Genomic DNA, 20813 nt, shown 5'->3' on the forward strand with positions numbered 1-20813 from the left:
AGAAAGCATGGGTAGCCAAGTAGCTAATTTGAAAACTTTTTTATGTTAAATATTTGTCGGTTTAACCAAAGGATATCACCAAAAGAAAAGGCAGGGGAAACTGTAAAAGAAGTAGGTAAAAAAAAATCTGTGGGATGAAACATTTCCTCAGTTATGCTCCATTATTATTATGTGGTTCTGTTATGTCTTGCTATGATTGTCTTTCAGCAAGGTTCCTGATAAGGGGTTTTGTGTGAATGAAAAATGCTTATGATTCTTCAATTTAAAAATATATAAAAATAGATGATCGGCATCATGTGTTTTTTCGTCCTGAGACTTTCATCTCCATTTAAAAAGGGTGGGGGGAATCTCACTGCATAATTATTAGATTTGTATCTGCCTTGCTTTCCATCAAAAGTTTGCCAACATGAATATATCTTTCTTTTCTTTTCCCTTGTAGGTTCTCCTTGATCTTGCCAGCTTAATATTTGAAGAGCAGCAATCTTTAGAAGTAATTTTGAAGAAGATAGCTGCCACCATAATCACCTTTATGCAGGTGCAGAAGTGCACCATTTTCATAGTGGACGAAGACAGCTCGGTAAGTACAGAACCTGACTGCTTCTCAAGGAAAGAAAATTCTTAGGCATCCCTTAGAAGCCTTCAAGCCAACACTCTGCTTCCCATAATCAGCACTGGAAGACTATCTTTTGCAGTTGCGTTCAGTGACCATATGCATACAAGGAACAACAATGGACTAGATCCCTGGATTGCAGCCACTGAAAGAGCAGAGTGCAGTGGTTGTTGTGCACCCTGCACTGACGGCCTGCCTTGCAATTTTATATTTTTTAATCTGTCTCCCATGTTCTCATAGTGACTGAGAACAAAAATAATAACAGCAATAGCATACATACAATAAATCGATAAAGCATAAAATCAGCACAACAAATTTAAAGAAGGAACAGATTAAAAGGCCTGCGAACATAAAAAGGGTGTTTGCTTAATGCTGAAATGGCATCAAGGGTGCAGGCACCTGAGGAGAGCATTCCATGGTTGGGGTGCCATCTAGCTCATCTCAACTGGTGAGGACACCTGGAGAAGGGACTCAGAAGATGCTCTTTGGGTGTAGAGAGGAGCATATGGTCCCTGATTACAACCCATGAAGAAATTTAAGGCAGTCACATAAGAAAATGGCTATATTATCTTCAGTATTTGAGGCACTATGCCTCTGAATATCAGTTGCTGGAAGCATCTGCCTGTTGCCTTCCCATGGACATCTGGTTGGCCACTGTGAGAACAGAATGCTGGACTAGATGAGCTTTTGGTTTGATCCAACTGGGCTTTTATGTTCTTATGCCTTACAACATGATACCATGAGACAAAAGCAACTTGCTGCTGTCCTTGAATAAATAAATAAATAAATTGAGTGCTATGAAATACAGATAATTCCATTTATACTTACTAACTAAGCCAAAACTCTGTTTTCATTTTTAGGATCCATTTTCCAGTGTCTTTCACATGGAATCTGAGGAATTAGAAAATTCAAGTGAGACCCACAAAAGGTAAAAAATGGATCTCAAATTACCATTGCCTCAGACACATGGGCAAGACAGAAAATCCAGTGCTTTCTGCTTTCATATCACCAGAAACACTATCTGCACAAAGCTACAGATATGAAATAATGCACCAGAATACACCTCTTGTGCATTCCGCAAATTTCAGAGGAGCTTGTGCAGAAGATATCCCCTGAAGGTTGCACTCCTCTTTGCTCAGAAATTCAGCACTACCATGTTCTGTACACTTTTCGTTGCTTTACAAAAGGGATTGTAAATTAGTGGCTCCATTCTACTTCTGGTGGGTGCATAAACAAAGTCCACGTTGAGGAGAGTGGGATAGAGAAGATATGAAAGAAGATACTTGCCTTCATGAGTGAGCAAGAGGAGAAGGGATCCAGTCAAGATGAAGATGGTTCATCATTTTGTTGGCTTACCTTCTCCTCTTAGTGCTGCAGTGTATTTGCCATGCAAGTTCCCCACCATTGCTTGCGTGATACAGTGCTAAACTAGATGCAGAGATGGTGAATTGCAAGCAACAGGTAGAAGGGATTTCCTGCAACACTCCCTCCAAAAACAGTTATTTATACCAGAGTTGGCTAACCTGTGGCCCTCTAGAAGTTCTTGGACTACAACGCGTATCATCCCTGACTACTGGCCATGATGGCTGGGGCAAACGGGAATTGCAGTTCAACAACATTTAGAGGGCTTTAAGTAAGTCAGCCAGCCCTGATGAAAGCTCATGCTGATGCTGCTGGTGCTAAGACTGTGCTCGGACTAATAGGGATTGTCTGTGTCCCACTTCTGAGGGTCAGGTGGGTCAAATCTACACATTGAGTGTCCTCATAATGTCAGCCTGGAAGCAATACAACAGGCATGTCCAACAGGTAGATCGCGGGGGTGTCCCAGGTAGATCACGGCATGAAGGCTAATGATTGCCTTTGGCCAAACCTCCCCCCCCAAAAAAAAATTCAACAACTTTTGTAAAAAAACCCCCCCCCCCAATGCTCAACAGCTCCTGGCAATGACAATGGGTAGATCACAGCCGGTCTTTTTATACTGCGAGTAGATTGCAGTCTCTTGGGAGTTGCACGTGCCTGCAATACAAGAAGCAACAGACATATGGAAAGACACAAGGAACATTTTGAAAGTTTAATTCAACTCAGCCTTTATTAAAAGCTTTTATCCAACCCATGTGGTGAAAACGTTGACCTATTTTCACTATTGAAATTGATTTAATTCTGCTGATGTTCATGGGACTTGGGCTGCTATTCCAAGCATCCTTCCCTTGGCAATTTCCTTCAAAATCAATGGGCCTGTCACTTAATTCTGTATATTAGAATGAAGATGTGTGCCAGCTAGAGTAGTTTGTGACATAGAAATTCATCTTTCAGAGAGGGTTATAGGCCACAGCTTTCTAGAAGGGCACAATATCCAAGTAATCACATTTGCCTAATAAAATAACATGCAGAGCTCATAACCAGGAATCTTGGCACAGAGTCTTTGCAGATGCTGCACTAAACAAGGTGGTCCAAGTGGAAAACAGCCCCTAATGCCAGGCTTTTGAAGAACAAGGCATAGTCTCTGGCAAGTTTGTTCGGAGATGTTTTGAAATTGTTTGTAAGCACATTTTCAAATGTATCTCCTTAACCACAAAAGATCCCCCAAAGCTTCACTTCTAGAGCACATGGGGCTCTTTCCAGTCACCTACTGTACAGCATTATGCAAGGCTCTTCAAATTGCATGAATTTAAAACATAAGGTGATTGGGTCAGTGCAAAAGTCTTCTGAGTATGTACAGGCAAAGACTGAGAATTCAGCAAAGAGTGGGAGGGGAGGGAATATAATGTAATTACTACTTGGGAAAGATTTATTTTATATCTGATTGCAAGAAGGAAATGTTATATCACAGTACAGCAAATACAATGCAAGACATGTGCATTCAGCTCTGAAAAGCATCTTTTAACATGAACTTTCAAAAGTGTTGAGAACATTCATAAGGGTTCCATCTGCTCTGTGTTATTTGTGAAGCAAATTTGTTTTTGTTTTACAAACATGCCAAAATTCCAACTGCAAATGATTAAATCTGATTTTAGAAACACCTCTCTCTTCTTGCATGCTTTTCATTCTTCAACATTAGTTCCCTTTTATTTTTTACCTTTGATACACATTATGTTTGATGTTTTTCTATTTTTTTTAAAAAAAACCTGTAGCACCTTGTTGTTGTTTAGTCATTTAGTCGTGTCCGACTCTTCATGACCCCATGGACCAGAGCACGCCAGGCACTCCTGTCTTCCACTGCCTCCCACAGTTCGGTTAAACTCATGTTAGTAGCTTCGAGAACACTGTCCAAGCATCTCGTCCTCTGTCGTGCTCTTCTCCCTGTGCCCTTGATCTTTCCCAACAGTGAGCACTCACTGTAGCACCTTACTACTCATTATCTTTCCCTTGTATTCCTTTGAACAGCCTTCATTGATTGCTCAAGACCTGCCATCCACTGTCCATGCTGTAGCTCTTCTTTTTCTTTTGAAACATAGACTGCATGGTAATGTCTTTTTGATATTGCTGTTAGCATAGAGCAGCCTTCCCTAAAGTAGTTTTTGACTCCAGCTTCCAGCAGCCCCAACTAGCATGGCCAGTAGCCAAAGATGACAGAAGCTGTAGTGCAGCAACACCTTGAGGGCAGACATTTTGTGGAAGTCCAGAGAAGTATTAGAGAATTAAATGGTGAATGGTTGTAACAGGTGAATGGATGTAATGATAGCCCCAGAATAGTTTAGAAAAGCAGATATATGGAAAGCTCCAGTTGCTATTATCTGGCTGTGTGATTCCCAGGTACAACAATAAAAAAATTATGCCTGGGGGCACGACAACAGTTTATCTAAGGCATGCATGCATTGCTTTGCTAATGGCGTTTATTGTGTATCAGTTTTGAGCTTTTCAGTGGAGATGTAATTCCACTATGTATTTAATAAATTAAATATAATGAAAATAAGCAGTTTTAAAATAAAATGTACATACTAGCCAACACTGGCTTTTTATTCAGTTGTAAATATGAAAAAATGAAAAAGCAGAAGAGGTTTAAGCACCACATCTGAAAGCAGCAGCTCCCTCACACTCTGCTCATGTGCACTTTGTTTACATGGTTCGGTTCAGGTTAACAATAGGCTTTTCTTGAACTAAAGCCCAAGAGCCAGTCTTTAGGGTCAATGGAAAGACAATACCTGAATCCTTTAGCAGGGAGATTTATTTGAAGGACAGTGTTCAGAGCTGGATTAACAGAGGGACTGAAAGACAAATAAAAAACAACAGATAAATCCAGCTCTGGTTGGATCCCTTTTTATTGACAATCGAGCGTGTTACTTAAGGAAATTACTGGAAAAAGGCATGTTGAGTGTGTGCCGGAGAAAGTGTTATGCCTACAAAAAATCTCAGATTTCAAGTGTGGTATTTGAATGTCCAAAGCTGCCTTGGGAACTTAACTTCATCTCTAGCGTACAAAAGCATGCATTAAACTTGCTTTGTTGAACATTAATGTTGATCATTAGATGCCATGATTGACAAAGTCCCAAGTGAGGTTTTCACTGTCCCATCGACTGAGTTTCAGTTTTTGCAGGTTGATGACATTGATGGGGTGCTTGTGAGTATGTGCCTAATAATGTGCCCTTCAGATCCTCCCCTTCATGGCTGATTAAAGCTGTTGTGGGGAGAATGATTGGGTGGGTTCAGGTTGTGGTGAACACAACTCTGTGGGGTGCGTGTGTGCTGGCCACCTGAAGGAGGCAATAGTATGGCCATTTCTGAAAAAACCCATACTGGACCCAGTGGTATTTAACAACTACCACCCTGTTGCAAATACAGTTGTACCTCTGCTTACATATCCCTCCAGTTACGTAAACTTCGGGATATGTAAGCAGCAAACCCGGAAGTATGTTTCTGGGTTTTTGCTGCGCACACATGTGCAGAAGCGCTCTACTACCGTGCGCACATGTGCAGAAGCAGTCTCTCTGGTTGCGAAAACCTCGGGATCTGGCCAAACCTCCAGAACAGATCCCGTCCGCAAATGGAGGTACCATTGTACCCTCTTTTGGGGCATAGTACATGAGAGGGTCATGGCCAAGCAGCTACTGGTGTTCCTGGAGGAAACTGATTATTCAAACCCATTCCAATCTGGTTCAGACCTGAATTTACAAACAAGTGGTACATAAATTATATGAAAATAAATAAAACAATTCAGAGTTTTTGAGCAAGGTTTCAACAGTATTCTGATGATACCCAACTCTGGTTCTCTGTGACATCTGGTTGGCCTAGTGTCTGGATGTATCGTTGGCTAGATATGGCCTAAAAAAACTAAGCCTGAATTCTACCAATGCGGAGGGTTTGTGGGTGGCTGGTTCCTAAGTCTGGGAAGTGGGTAAGTTGCCTGCCCTGGATGCATTCACACTCTCCTTGAAGAAACATGTGTGCAGTTAGGGGATGCTCTCGGATCCATCTCGGTCACTGGAGGCTCAGGTGTCCTTGGTGACTAGGAGTGTCTTTTACTAACTTCACTTGGTAAGACAGCTGTGGCCACTCCTGGACTGGGATAGCTTGACCACAATTGTCCATGCGTTGGTAACCTCACAGTTGGATTACTGCAATGCACTCTATGTAGGGCTTCCCTTGGGATTTGTCCGAAGCGCAGAATGTGACAGCTAGGTTGCTTATGGGGGCAAACTACTGCCAGAATGGAACATCTTGCTTGCTTGCACTGGCTTCCATCTGTTACCAGGCCAGCTCTAATGTGTTGGTACTAACATATAAGGCCATATATAGCTCAGAACCAGATTACTTGAGAAACTGCCTTATTCCTTATATACCCAGTAGATCCCTGCAGTCTGTGAAAGCTCATTCTGCAGTAACTTGAAGCAGGGCTTTTAGTACAGCGTTGCTCCTGTTCTGTGGAATAACACCCTTGCTGAAATAATGACAGGCACCCACTTTCCAGAAACAAATGAAGACATTTTTGTTCCAACACATTTTCCCAGCTGGATAAATGGGTCTTTGCCAGGAGTATCCATTTTGTATTGTTTTAGTTTTCCTTCAAACGTATCAGTTGGGTTTTTGTTTTTTGGCTTTTTTTATTGTACATCGCCTTGAAATGATTATGTAGATGTTGATCAATAACTGAATAATAGCAATGAGGAGGGTGGTGCAGAGGAGTTACTCTGTTTCTTCTTGCTCCAACAGAAACTATGATACAAACCAAATTAATTATATGTATGCTCAATATGTGAAGAATACCATGGAGCCTCTTAACATTTCAGATATTCGCCAAGACAAAAGATTTCCTTGGACAGTAAGTAAATGTAAATCTAGATTTTGACCTTACCAATGGAAAATGCAGGGCTTTTTGTGTATGCAGTTCAATTACAAAAGATCTTGTGTGATGCCCCTCTAGGGTCAGTCTTGCATTAAGAGGCCTTGAATAGTTTCAAGAGGCATAATCACATTAGCCCTCAACACCTGCTTCAGTCCCCACTCTGCAGATGTCTGCATCTTTCATGGGACCATACCTGCCTAGCCTGATGGCAATTGCTCTCTGTCTGGCCCATTTTCTACCATTTTCTACCTGGTCCAGGAAGGCAAAGTTCTGATATGATTTCAGTTACAAAAACTATTGCTCACTGATGAGTTCAGGACAAACCAGTTATGCACTGGTTTGCTGTGTGATGGATCATGGACTAGACTTTTTGATAGCTATCCTTTGAATTGTTTAATGAATTGTTGTTTTTCAACTCGTAGGCATTATGTGTTTTTGCCTTACAATTAATTCTTTATTGCATTGCTCTGATTAGTACACTATTGTGGATTAGTTGTTTTTGCTGGTTTTCCACCTCTATTACTGTTACATTTTCAACAGTTTTCATGTAAACTGCCTCAAACATTTTATATGGAATGTCAGGATATGAGCGAACCAATGTGGTTAGGGTGTTGGATCAGTACCTGGGAAACCCAGGTTCAAATCCCCACTCCCCTGTGTAAGTCACTGGGTGACCTTGGACCAATCATTATCTCTCAACTTAAGGCAGCTCATCAATAAAACGGTGGTGGAAAGAACCACATGCATCACCATGAACAGCATGAGAATGTTGGTATATAAATGTGGGGAATAGACAGATGTAATTGACACTGGCAACTATTGACTAGTTTTGGTTTATCTTCTGGGTCCTCCCCTTTCACTTTTACTGGGTCCTACAAATCTTTACTACTGTTGGTCTCCCAATACTGAGAGAGGCCTTACCCTTGCCAGTTAGCCATTTGAATATCTAGGGCTCTGTGTTTTGATTTTGATTTTTTTTTAAGCATTAGCAATTTTCTACTTAGAATCTATTTGTGTAGATTATGCTGTTTAAAAAACTAACAGTATGTTACCTTGTGAAGGGGATAATTATAGGCCAGGTTTCCACCAGCTCCAGATGTTTTGGATTAAATACCCCTTCATCCCTGACCACTTACTCTGCTGGCTGGGCCTGGTGCACGTTGTAGTCCAAAACCTCTGAGGGACACCATTCTGGAGATGACTATTTTAGGGTCTGCTGCTGTTTTTAAAGTTAGTTGCAAAATTGGTAAGTATTCCCAAGCAGCTCTTCTGAAAATTGTAATGTTGTGAATATTTGGGCATGGAGGTATCTATTATATAAGTACAGTTTATTACTGCAGAGAAAGCCTGACAGCAGCTGTCAAAAGTGCAAACGTGTTCGAGTACTAAATCATGGAGAAAATCTCAATGAAAATTTCACAGTTGTGTTGTTTTGGAATGTTGCTACTACTGTAATTTCCCCAACCAAAATCTGAGAGAAGTACGATCCAGCATGTTCATAAATTATCATGCTTATACAGTTTTATATATTACATGATTAATCTATAACATTGGTGTCGACTGATAAAGTCAGTAAGGTTTGTTTCCTTTATTAACAGAATGAAAATACAGATAGTAAAAACCAGAATATAGAAAGTTTGCTATGCACGCCAATTAAAAACGGAAAGAAGAATAAAGTAATAGGTACAATATTTTTATTTTTTGTGTTTTATTTCATCCACTCTGCATGATGTTTTGTGAGACTCGTGGTTCAGCAGGAGATAAAAATATCCTCTTGGAAGTCAATGGTAGTTAACTTTCTAAGATGGATGCTAAATTCTTCTTTGCCCCTAAATTGTCCCTAAATTCATTTATACTTCATAAAATGAATGCATGTCATGGTAGAATATTTGCACCCTGATCTGGAACACATGTTCTTGGAAATAAGTTCTATTATATTATTCAATGCATGCTTTGCATGAGAGTGTTTGTGGCAACACATGTGTTTCCATGATTTCTGTAAGGAACAAAACGAAAAAGCACAGGGTTGTATCTTCTGGCCTTTTTTGCAAAGCTCTTCCTTTTTCAAATTGCAGTAAGTATTTCCTAAAAGGGATTTGGCCTTTAATATATTTGGACGGACCTTCCACTGCATCATGGAAAAGTTTTAGAAAGCATTCTATTTAGAGAACGTTTCTTGAAAATATATAGTGAAGCATTCCTACTGTAATTCTCACACTCCATTACTCACAGAAGTTTTAAATGTCATTGGTTGGAGCCATATGGGGAAGGGATCTTGTGTTTAAGGAAGTGCTGTTTTATGCTTCATGCTACAGTGTTGCATGAGAAAAATGAAGCAAACCCAGAGATATATCATTCCAATTGCTCAAGAGCTTACATTACCTTCAGCATAAGACAAACTACTACTGTATATCGTGCTTTTTATTTATTTATTTATTTATTTATTTTATTGCATTTATATCTTACCCTTCATCAAGTTCATGATCCAAGGGCTGGTAACATAAGATTCTCAATAAAATTGCAGCCACCAAAAAACAGCTTAATTAAAATTATCAGACACCTGTTATTAAAATACAGCAGCAAACAACACCAAGGTGTACCAAGTTCCACTTCTTGCAAATCCATGTGGAACTGGTGTATTTCTAACTTGTCAAAAGATAGACAATATTGGTGACAGGCAGAGTTCCACAGCCAAGGTGCCACCACATAGGCGGTGCTTTCTCAGGTTCCTGCGTAATGAGCTTGCATATGAAGAAGGGCCTCTCCTACAGATCTCATTGTGCAGGCAGGCTGATATATGAAGAGGCACTCCTTCAATATCTGGGTCCTCAGTCATTGAGGGCTTTATAGGTCAAGAGCAACACACTGAATTTGGCTGAGTAGCATGTAATAAGCATGCTTCAGAATTGGTGTAATATGTGCTCACCCCATACAAGCTCTCGGGGTCCCGGCAACCTCATTCTATATGAGCTGCAGCTTATGGGCTGTGTTCAAAGGTGGCCCCACAAAGGGACCACTGTGATGAGGTTATCACAGTCTAGAAATGCTCATAGCTGGTTTTATGTGGTTATCAGTGATGATCTGGGCAGTTGGGGGGGTCACACTTGCATCTTAAAAGCTTCCTAAAAGTGGAGAGTTAAATTAGGAATTATTCAGTGACTTGTGCTGGATCATTATATAATGACCTGACATTAGTTTCCTTCAGTTTCAGCTGCACCCTTATCTGAACAGGGATAGCCTAACTTTTGTTGTCTATGCTTTGGTAACCTCTAGGTTAGATTACTGCAACATGTTATGTGTAGAGCTGCCTCTGAAGACGTTTCAGAAACTTTAGCTGGTTCAGTGTCCAGGTTGCTCACTGGGGCCAGATGGTTTGAGGATAGAACACCAATTCTGGCCCAACTAGTCTGCAATCTGGGCCCAATTCAAAGTGTGGTCTCAGGGTTGCAATACCTCAAGGACCGACTCTCCCCATATGAACGAACCTGGACCCTGCAATCATCATTTGAGGCCCTTCTTTGTGTGCCTCCTCCACGAGAGGGCTGGAGAGTGGCAAAACAAGAATGGGACTTTTCTGCAGTGACTCCCCACTTGTGGAATGTTCTCTCTAGGGAGGCTCACCTGGAGCCTTCATTACATATCTTTAGTTGTCAGGGAAAATATTTCTTTTCTCCTGTGATGCTCAGGTGAAGGGTGGTGTGTAGGTGTGTGGGTGTGGGTGTGTAAGAAAGCAAGCTGTTTGAATGGTTGAATTCCTTGTGAGGCTGAATCTACAGCAGAGATTGAAAACCTACAGTCACACAAAAGTTGATTGGCTACAACTTCCATAATCTCTTATCATTGACCATATTGGCTGGGGGCTGATGGCAGTTGGAGTCAAACAGCTTCTGGAGGGCCACAGCTTCCCCAGCTGTGATCAACATTTCCCTGCATCAGTCATCAGCACAGATTATTTTCTTGCAGAACCTCCCAGCTAGGCTGCTCTTTGGGCAAAGGGGTTATAGCTGAACCATTATTAAGAAACAAAGCCTTGAGACCTACTCAAATGCAGCACATGCTCTGAGGACTCATGAACCCCCTATGTTATCTTTGTAGTTAATTTGATAAACAATCTGGTCCTTTTTCTCGTAAGAAAGGGCAAGCTCTGTCTGTGTACCAGTAACCTGACATTCATTACAGTTCTCTTGGCATGCTTACAAAAATCTAATTAGTTTGTAAAGGACAAGTTGTCTTTAGGGATTACATCAAACTCAAGGACTATTAATAATAGAAGTTAAGAGATGAAAACTTGGGAAGGATAGAAAGGAATATGTGGTTCCAGGGATGGGGAAGAACAAGCCCCATCACCTTGCTGCCGCCATTGCCAGTTCCCCATGAGACCAGAATCCATTCCTTCAGTCCCCAATGGGCTTTGTTGACTCTACAAACAAAAAACAAAAAAAAACCTACTGAATAGAAATGCATGTACATTCTGGATCTAAATCTGCATTAGTGGAATGCAAAATCTGAGTTCAGAATATGTAAGGACCAGTGGACGAAGGGTAGGACACACAGGCTCAGTTCACATGATCAAATCTGGCTTCATAAAGTCAGGATATTGATTAGCTTCAGACACTCTCACACAGCCCCTTTGTCTTGCTGCACTCCATTGTGTGGGGAAAGAAACGAAGAAGCCACAGTAAATCACAGTTTCCCTTTCTGCACAAGCCGGGAACCACGGTTAATGGCGTCCATAAGCCAAGATTTGGAAGCCAACTTTACAACATTTCAAACTTGACTTCTGAGTACTGGCTTGCTCATAGTAAAGGGAGGCTGAGGTTAACTGCAGCTTTCTCATTTGCTTCCCTTCTCATGTGAAAGGAGATGTGAAACAGGAGCTGTGGGGGTGGGGTGGATCAAGTTCATGTCTCGCCTGATTATATGAATGCAACCATATTTTCTGGGTTAATAATAAGAAGAATGTTGAAACACTGGACTAGTAAGTTAAAATTGCCAGACCTCTGTTTCTATGGATAAAGAAAGCTTGTTACTGGTAGTTTTCCTTTCTATCAATTGAGGTATAGTAAATGTTTGAACACACACACACATATAAAGATTAGTTAACATTTCCTTTTTCTAAATGATCTAGGAGTCTGTCAACTTGCAAATAAGATGGAAGAAAATTCAGGCAAAATAAAGGCTTTCAACAGAAATGACGAGCAGTTTCTGGAAGCTTTTGTCATCTTCTGCGGCTTGGGTATCCAGAACACACAGATGTATGAAACTGTGGAAAGAGCCATGGCAAAGCAGATGGTGACATTAGAGGTGAGGCTAAATCAAGGCAGCCTTTATGTAACTCACAGCTGCTTCTTTACTCAAACTCCCTTGCCGAGTTTAAGGCAAGCCAAACTTGGCTCAATGCTCAGCGCAGGGTTGCTCTCCCTTTTATTTACTGTTTGCTTCTGCATTTCCACGTGCTTGCATGACACGTGGCAGATTACTGCATATTAAGTGCTAACCTGGGATTTAGCAGTGGACACAAACACAGCCTTCCCTGAACATATTACATGCTGGTAACTGACATTGATGGTTTATCATATTGCACAGAAAAAGGACATGGCTATGGGCACTAGGACGTCTTCTTCTCCTCTGAGGTTTTCTGTGATGACTTTGGCTGAGCCCTTCAAACAAACCAATAGCTGGAGCAACAGCAAGATTACTGTAGGCTTCCTCTAACTTCATCAAACCATATCAAATATGAACGTCATCTAGTCCTAGCCTTTGAATTGGTTACTGTTAGTTTTAATTGCCGTGGTATGAAAGGAGAGCCCAGTAGGAGATCCAGGTTCACAGTTATCTTCTTCCAAAGTAACCTAGGAAGTCAGATGTTGTAGACTTTGGATCCACTTGCATCCACAGAGTAAACAGAGTCTCTGCAATATTTCTAAAATGCAGATTCTGCCATCAATTCAGTTCTGAAGGGAAAGCTCTCATGCAAATCTTTGTTTAGGTGCACTGCTTGCATTAACTTGTAGCAGCGCTCTCTTGATTAAAGCGCTTCATGCAAATTAGTTTGGACAGCTATGTGTGTTGCACTTTACAAACCCAGGTAACATAACCTTTTAAGGGAGAAAGAAAGATTCTCATGGGCAAATTGCTATAGACTGAGGTTATAATTCTAATTGCACATGAGTTAATTGCACATGAGTCCAAAGCAAACACTAAGGTTGTTCTCTCCTTCCCTCACACTCCTGAATAATAAGTTTGAATTTGTTCATTAAATGAAAAATATTTTCTCCTAGGCTGACAAAACTTCTGCCAAGATTTTCCTGAAACAGAATTTCTTTTATGCCTGTGTTACAAACCCATTGGCGAGGGAGGGGATTTATTATGACAACCTTGTCGAGTTTATAATTATAGCCATGTTGTAAGCTATTTGTCTTTCATATAGGAGCAGGGAAGCTTTTCAAATCCCCCCTTTTTATAAAATAAAAGAGTTCTTTGCTCACTTAAGGCCAACAACGTGATTTTTTTTCCATGCCATGCTGCCCTCAGGAGTCCTCCATACTGGGCATAATTGGTAAACTGCTCTTACCAGGCTCCATCCTGCATGGATGTGCCAGGAAACAAAGTACAAAAGCTATTTATGTTAAAAGTTCAGAAGGGATGAATCCTAACCCCCTGATCTGTACTCCTGGATACGGATATGGATTGGGCAGAGAGGTGTTCTTCAACCCAGCTCTGCTGGTAGGCAACTCTGCTGCCATGGCATGGAAGCATTCTCCATAAATTCTGGCAACTGGGCAGCTACTGCACTAGGCTGCATATTGTAGTAGCTAGTGGTAGGCAGCATAAGCCCCACAGACAGTGGATTCTGGCAGTGGATATAGTGGCTCCTCTCCTGTGCTGGTCATCCTGGATCTAGGTGGATTAGTGCTGCTTGGTGCTCAGAGGCCAGAACTTCATTTGCTTTTTTAACTGGTGGTGTTCCCAAATATGCCAGCGAGCATCTCTGCCACCATGAAAGCCATCTGCCAAAAAGCACTGGCGCTTGGGCAGCTACAGTAGCAGGCATACAGTAGCCAGTGATAGCCAGCGTAAGCCCCCGAATGACGGGGAAGAGTAGGTGTGGCAATGGATCCACTGGATCCTAAGCTATCTGCACGAAAGTTACTAGGGGAGCAATCCCAACCCCCTGATTTACACTCCTGGAGGAGGGTTAGGGTTGAGCAGGGCCTCTTTTTGGCTCTGGTGGCAGACAGTTGTGCTGCCATGCATCTGCCAGAAGCACTGGCATTTGGACAGCCGTTGCAGTAGTTGGTGTACTGCGTAGCCAGGATAAGCCCCCCAAACAGGGGGAAGACGAGAACAGGCTAGGGATTCAGTAGATCCTAAACCCACATATTGCCAGCTGAGTCCCAGTTCAGGCACCTCTGCTGTACCAGCCTGGAGTTGCTGCAGCAAACAAAGGAGAGAGAAACTGCCTCCCTCTTGCCCTTCCATCTTGGCCAGTGCAAGCGGTTGGGTTTCGCATGCGGAATTAGCTCTGCCACTCTGTTCAATCCTGCTGCTCCCGACCAGGAGGCAGGTTTGTTCTGCCCAGCAGTGTTAAGAGTTTGGGTGTTTTAGCAATAGAAATTTAGGAAATTTGGCTGTGCAATTCGTGGAGGCCGAAAATACAACCATTTCCCAATTCCTGCTAATAACGAAGCATTATTTAAATTTTCAGACTGCTTTAACTTGCTTTAAAATCCTGCTCATGAAGGAGCCTAGTTGGTAGAGATGTCATGCTAAATCATAGATGAGACAAGCAGTGGAAGGGAGGAGAATTTGTGCTGGGGAGCAGAAGGATGGTACGTTCCCAAAGCTGGCTCTCAGGCCTCCAATTATGGTTTGCTGGGTTCCAGCAGATATCTGCACTGCAGTAATCCTCTGCAATAATTCAGAGGCCCTCAGGAATGTGTACACAGTAGCCCATTACTTTGCTTTTATTGGTAAATCACTAATGGAAATCACTATATTAACATGTTTCAGTGTATCTGAAGAAGTGTACATGCACGCGAAAGCTCATACCAAGAACAAACTTAGTTGATCTCTAAGGTGCTACTGGAAGGATTTTTTTATTGTTTATTTTTTTATTTTGTTTTGTTTATATTAACACTGTCAGTTTAGCTATTGCTGGGAGATTTTGCAGAGCATTCTGGAGTGATTTGAGAATTTAAATAGCTAATTTATTAGTATTAGCATAGATTTTTGCTTGCTTTTTATTAGTGTATGTGTGCATATGTGCCTATATATAGAATATTTTACATGTGCTTCATTTCTTTTTCCTAAAGGTCCTTTCTTATCATGCTTCAGCTGCTGAAGAAGAAACAAGGGAACTTCAGGTAACAGCGGTAATGTCATTTTCCCTTCTATTATATATGTGGTGATGGATCTGGGGATTGCAAAGGCTGGTAGAATCATGAAGGCTATTAGAAGACAGAAATGTGTTGTTTTTTAGCACCTTGGCCTATAGCGTGAGATATGCAGATCTTCTAGAGGGATGGTAAAAGAGAAAGCTAGGATTAAGCTCCAGTTCTGCTTGGAACCTGGCAAAACACATCTCATCTTTCTGCTCTTTCTAGGTTTAGCTAGGAGTGGCTGAGTCTTTAAATTTCAGTCTAGCTTGGTTTCTCATTTTTGAAATCTTAAAATCAATCCTCCACATTTCCACATTGGTTTGTGATTTATTCATTTTTTTCAAGCCATCAAATTGATCTTCCCTTTAGTGCAAATTTCTCCTAATACGCACACATTTGTACACCGTTTTGCCAATTATACACGTTTCCCAAGCAAATTCTACTAATGTAATGTATTTTTGTATGCTATTTCCAGCAATATTCATTGTTTTCTGCATACGTTACCCCAGAAATTTTATACACTTTGCTTGGCTGGAGAACTGCATTGCCAAATTTGAATGATTTTTGAAGGATAGCTGTGTTTTCAGTTCTCGTTTCAGAAAGTGTGGATTAGATATAGGTTCACCTTTAAATGTGAGCTGAATTTAATTAATACTTCCTTCCCCAGTCTTCTGCACTAGTGTCTGAGCTTCAGACACAGCAAGATTGCTGCTTAAGCCACACTCCCTCTATTAATCAGCACCAGTTTGTGGATGAAAATCTGGCTTTAGAAACATTTGGCAAGAATTTTCTTGGGAGTACAAAATAGTAGTACCTTTGAGTTTCATGTTAGAATATCTAATTCATGCTTACGGGTCTATCAAATTGTTGTTCACTTCTGTAGGATAAACATTTTCCAACTGAAATGTGATATTTCCAAAGGAGCACTGTAAATCAGTGGCAGGGCCAGAAACACAGGGCTGGTCTGTTTATTTCCCACTCTGCTGCTTTGTTCGCAGTGGAGCCATCGACTGGGCAAAGGATCTGCCTCAAATTCCATAAGAAATAATTTTATTAACTGACATTAACTTGGACTGCAACTCTGCCCTAGTCTACTGCATAGCAACTGCATGTCGGAGAGATGCAAAGTGTTACATAACCAAATGTCTTCAGTTCATGCGCAATCATTAAAACCAGTCTTGCTGCTTTTATGGGCATTTTTAGGTGTAGAGATTACAGTGTCTGGATTATCATTTTTAATTCCGCACATATGGACACAGTTTCAATGCTAGCTTATTGTGATCTCTAGGAGACAAACATAAGCCAGAAGTCAGATTTTTTTTTTACCAGCAAGCCATTTCATAGCCTAAATTAGAAAAAAAAACCACGCACAAAATTGTGGATCTTTTCCTGCAAAATGGCTTTACAGTACATTGGGAGCAGCAGGGCAGAGCCATAGATAGGTTCTCCTGACACCCACATTGCTTCAGCTTACCTGGGACAAGGTGGTTGTGAGGTTCACATGCACACCAACAGAGCCAGTCCAGCAGCCCCACTGCACCCAGACCTCAATGATGCCCTGCCCTGATCATCAGTAATGCAAGATTTCTTCCACGGAACTATAAACAGGTTTGTTTTTTTGACAATTTAAATTGTATCTTTCCAAACCGGTCACGTAGTTATCAAGTTCACAAAGTTCATTTACTTGGCTGAAAACAAGATATTCTAGCATAAGGTTTTCCCATGCTGGTGCTTAGTTATATTTGGCAACAAATATTTGCTTTTTAGGCACATCAGGACTTTAACTCTGACCGTAGATTTTCAACTAGCATGTTTCAGATGTATACCTTAAGCTCAGATTTAGTAACAAACATTAGTCATCCAGTTTATGAAAAGAACAGCAGTGTGTTTGCTTTTTTTACCAAGGCTTCCATGCTTGCAAAAAGGGTAGTGTGCCCTCCCCGTCTGAAACATATACTTTCCTGCAGTTAGAATTATACGTGTGTTGAGTGTTGCACTGAATGTAGGAACTTCGTATTTTGCTCTGTTAGGATCAAATTATGCTACAGTAAAATTTACTCTTATACACCTTTTTTAGTCCAGAAGTGTGCACAAGTTATGAATACTTATATATAAGTTCATAAGCATTAAGAAGAAATAAAAGATATAAAGATTGCTCACCTCAGATGTTGCCAGTCCTAATTTTTTCCCCTCCGTTGTCAAAGGCTTTTCAGGCCTTGCTCATATCCAGTTGTGTAAGTGGAAGGCTGCTCATTCAGAGGGATTTTACCTAGCCACAGGCCCTGTGAAAAGCAACTCTAAAAGCTCAGCAACTTTGAGCTGTTTTTGTCTTAAAGACAAATTTCTGGGCTGAGCATGTGCTCAGAGGCAGCCTGCTTGCTGTTTAATTCTCAGAGTATGTTGCCTATCCCATAGCCATTATTTTGTACCTGTCTCCAACTGGAGAATCCCAGGATTCCAGTAAAAAGCAAAGTGGACTCCTCCTGCACCTGCTGTATACTAAGACTGTGTTCCAACAACACTTTATTCGATCTCTCCAATGTTCCTTACCTGTTAATTTTCACATTTTATTTGATCTTTCACCCAATGGTCACTTTGGCCATGCAGGCTGCGGCAGATGGAAGGTCACAAATTTACCATTCCTGCTTTAACTAGAGACTTTTACTTCTGAGCATGTTGCTCTTCTCTTACGAAGGTTGCGCCGAAGGGAAATGGCTTATTATTGTACGGAATAGAACTACTGATAATTGGAACATGGTGCAACATTTTGCAAACTGGTGTTGGGGATGTCGTCAGTGTCTTGTGCAATGGACAGCAACCCTGCATTTTATTGCAATTGGAGGATTATAGCCTCATATTGTGCTTTATTTATTATTACTGCTACTCCTACTACTACTATTCTTATTATCGTATTGAAAGAAGCTTTAATTCCTTGTTACTTTATTGTTCTCTCCATTTTTTCCTTCTGTTTCATTTAAGGCTGCTGTTGTACCATCTGCGCAATCTCTCAAGCTCACCGACTTCTACTTCAGTGACTTTGAGCTGTCAGATATGGAAACCTCCCTGTGTACAATTCGGATGTTCACTGATCTTAACCTTGTGCAGAATTTCCAAATGAAACACGAGGTGAGAATCTTGTGGTGCATGGAGCATGACCATTTATGGATCACACATTTTTTTACCTCATAACATTCTGCAACGTAAACATGCACACAAAAGATTGGTTATGTTGTTGTTGTTCAGTCGTGTCTGACTCTTCGTGACCCCATGGACCAGAGCACGCCAGGCACGCCTATCTTTCACTGCCTCCCGCAGTTTGGCCAAACTCATGTTGGTAGTGTCGAGAACACTGTCCAACCATCTCGTCCTCTGTCGTCCCCTTCTCCTTGTGCCCTCCATCTTTCCCAACATCAGGGTCTTTTCCAGGGAGTCTTCTCTTCTCATGAGGTGGCCAAAGTATTGGAGCGTCAGCTTCAGGATCTGTCCTTCCAGTGAGCACTCAGGGCTGATTTCTTTAAGAATGGATAGGTTTGATCTTCTTGCAGTCCATGGGACTCTCAAGAGTCTCCTCCAGCACCATAATTCAAAAGCATCAATTCTTCGGCGATCAGCCTTCTTTATGGTCCAGCTCTCACTGGGTATATAAATTGAATAATAAGTTGTAAAGCATTCGTTGGAAAACCAAATATCATCATGGCTAAGGCAGCATTGGTCCAGTTTTCGGTACAATGGTCTTCTCGGTAATAAAACATCCCCACATTTGGTGACAGCAGTTGAGTAGGAATATTTGCTCTTAATCATACCTTAAGTTCACCGGAAGAGCTGCTTACAACTGCTTGTTCCTGTGTGCTACAGATTCCTTTCTGTTGATGAATTCCTATTTCTTTCTGTTGATGGATTCCTTTCTGTTGATGGATTCCTTTCTGTTGATGGATTCCTTTCTGTTGATGGATTCCTTTCTGTTGATGGGTGTTGACACTTTGACCAAATGCAAAATATGTTTATCTTTCCGAAGATTACACAGATAAGTGCAGAGACTGAGCAGTACAGGTTATACCTGTGAAACATGGTTTTACAACCTGTTCAAAAACTAGGAATTTTAACTGCATTCAGTCTTGAACAAAGTGCTTATTATTTGTTTGGTTCTGTAATAGCTTGTCCTTCCTCCTAAAGGAGCCCAGGGCAGCAAACACATCTGTGATGATGAATACAATTAAAAATGAAATGAAAACATATATAAAAACTATTGAAAGCCTCTAAGCACAATAAAACTCTTAAAACAAATTTAAAAACAGATGGAACCTAGCCATGTATCTCGAGAGGCCTTCAGCAAGCTGCAATAGAGTGTCTTCAATACAATCTTCAAGTTATCAACCATGTAAAATGTCTTCTACAAGGGTTGAAAATAGATCGCTGCTTGCTGCACTGCTGCTACTTAAGAACGGTTCTCATGGTACAGTGGTACCTCGGGTTAAGAACTTAATTTGTTCTGGAAGTCCGTTCTTAACCTGAAACTGTTCTTAACCTGAGGTACCACTTTAGCTAATGGGGCCTCCCACTGCCACCCCACAGTTTCTGTTCTCATCCTGAAGCAAAGTTCTTAACCCAAGGTACTATTTCTGGGTTAGTGGAGTCTGTAACCTGAAGCGTCTGTAACCCGAGGTACCACTGTAATTAGAACCATGTAAGGATTCGGAGACTTTCAGCACCTGGCTAGCCCATTCTGGCCTGTCTTCACCACCATTTTCATCTTTGGGTAACTGTATGTTTTAAAAGACTTTTGATTTTACTTTGCAACTCCCTCCAGAGAGCCCCAGAGTTCAAGTGACGAAATATGTTCCCAAGACAACAAAAATTGTATAACTTCCCCCCCCCCCCGCTTCTCTGTTTCCAATTCAGTTCTATCAAGCCTGTAAGGAAGCCAGATGGGAAATGTGCTGGAGTGCTGATAAATGAAATTTTGTGCTCTTGTCAGTGAAAACAGTGCAATATATGGTACTTTTAACTGAATATTTTTTGTGTGTGGTTTTTTTTTAAGGTCCTTTGCAGATGGATTTTGAGTGTGAGGAAAAATTACCGGAAAAATGTTGCGTATCATAATTGGAGGCATGCTTTCAACACTGCCCAGTGCATGTTTGCTGCTTTGAAGTCAGGGAAAATCCAGGTATGCTTGGATTTATTTGCATGGTGTGTGTGTGTGTGTGTGTGTGTGTGTGTATACACACACACACATATACATATACATATACATATACATATACATATACATATACATATAATCCTTCCTACCAAAATTAGTGTGTCAATCTTGGGCCCCATATCCACATTCAGGTTCTGCTTCCAGCAGGGCTCTTCTCATGTAAAGAAAATGTTGTGTGGGGGGTGTTTGTGTGTGTATAATTTTAAGGTTTTATTGTAATTATTATTATCATCAGAGAGTTTCCAGAAGGTGTGGGAGATCAAGATACACTTATAATGAATTGTCAAATCCAGTTGTTTTTTTAAGCAAACGTAGAAATATATTCTCCTGAATTTCATGTTT

The 20813-nt window shown here is 41.0% G+C and overlaps 1 protein-coding gene across 8 annotated transcripts in view; it reads left to right on the forward strand.

Annotated features, from left to right (window-relative positions):
* The window catches only part of PDE5A (phosphodiesterase 5A), an 80557-nt gene that overhangs the window by 47482 nt on the left and 12262 nt on the right, over positions 1 to 20813 (forward strand). For 7 of the 8 annotated variants that reach the window (XM_033159842.1, XM_033159841.1, XM_033159844.1 and 4 more), the window contains exons 6-13: positions 440 to 577; positions 1471 to 1538; positions 6758 to 6866; positions 8489 to 8573; positions 12019 to 12194; positions 15206 to 15265; positions 18251 to 18397; positions 20310 to 20435. In XM_033159842.1, coding sequence (XP_033015733.1) covers positions 440 to 577; positions 1471 to 1538; positions 6758 to 6866; positions 8489 to 8573; positions 12019 to 12194; positions 15206 to 15265; positions 18251 to 18397; positions 20310 to 20435 — 909 coding nt within the window. The remainder of the gene's footprint in view (positions 1 to 439; positions 578 to 1470; positions 1539 to 6757; positions 6867 to 8488; positions 8574 to 12018; positions 12195 to 15205; positions 15266 to 18250; positions 18398 to 20309; positions 20436 to 20813) is intronic. The other variant, XM_033159843.1, reaches the window with a different exon arrangement.

The sequence above is a fragment of the Lacerta agilis genome, chromosome 9, assembly GCF_009819535.1.
Source record: "Lacerta agilis isolate rLacAgi1 chromosome 9, rLacAgi1.pri, whole genome shotgun sequence".
NCBI lineage: Eukaryota > Metazoa > Chordata > Lepidosauria > Squamata > Lacertidae > Lacerta > Lacerta agilis.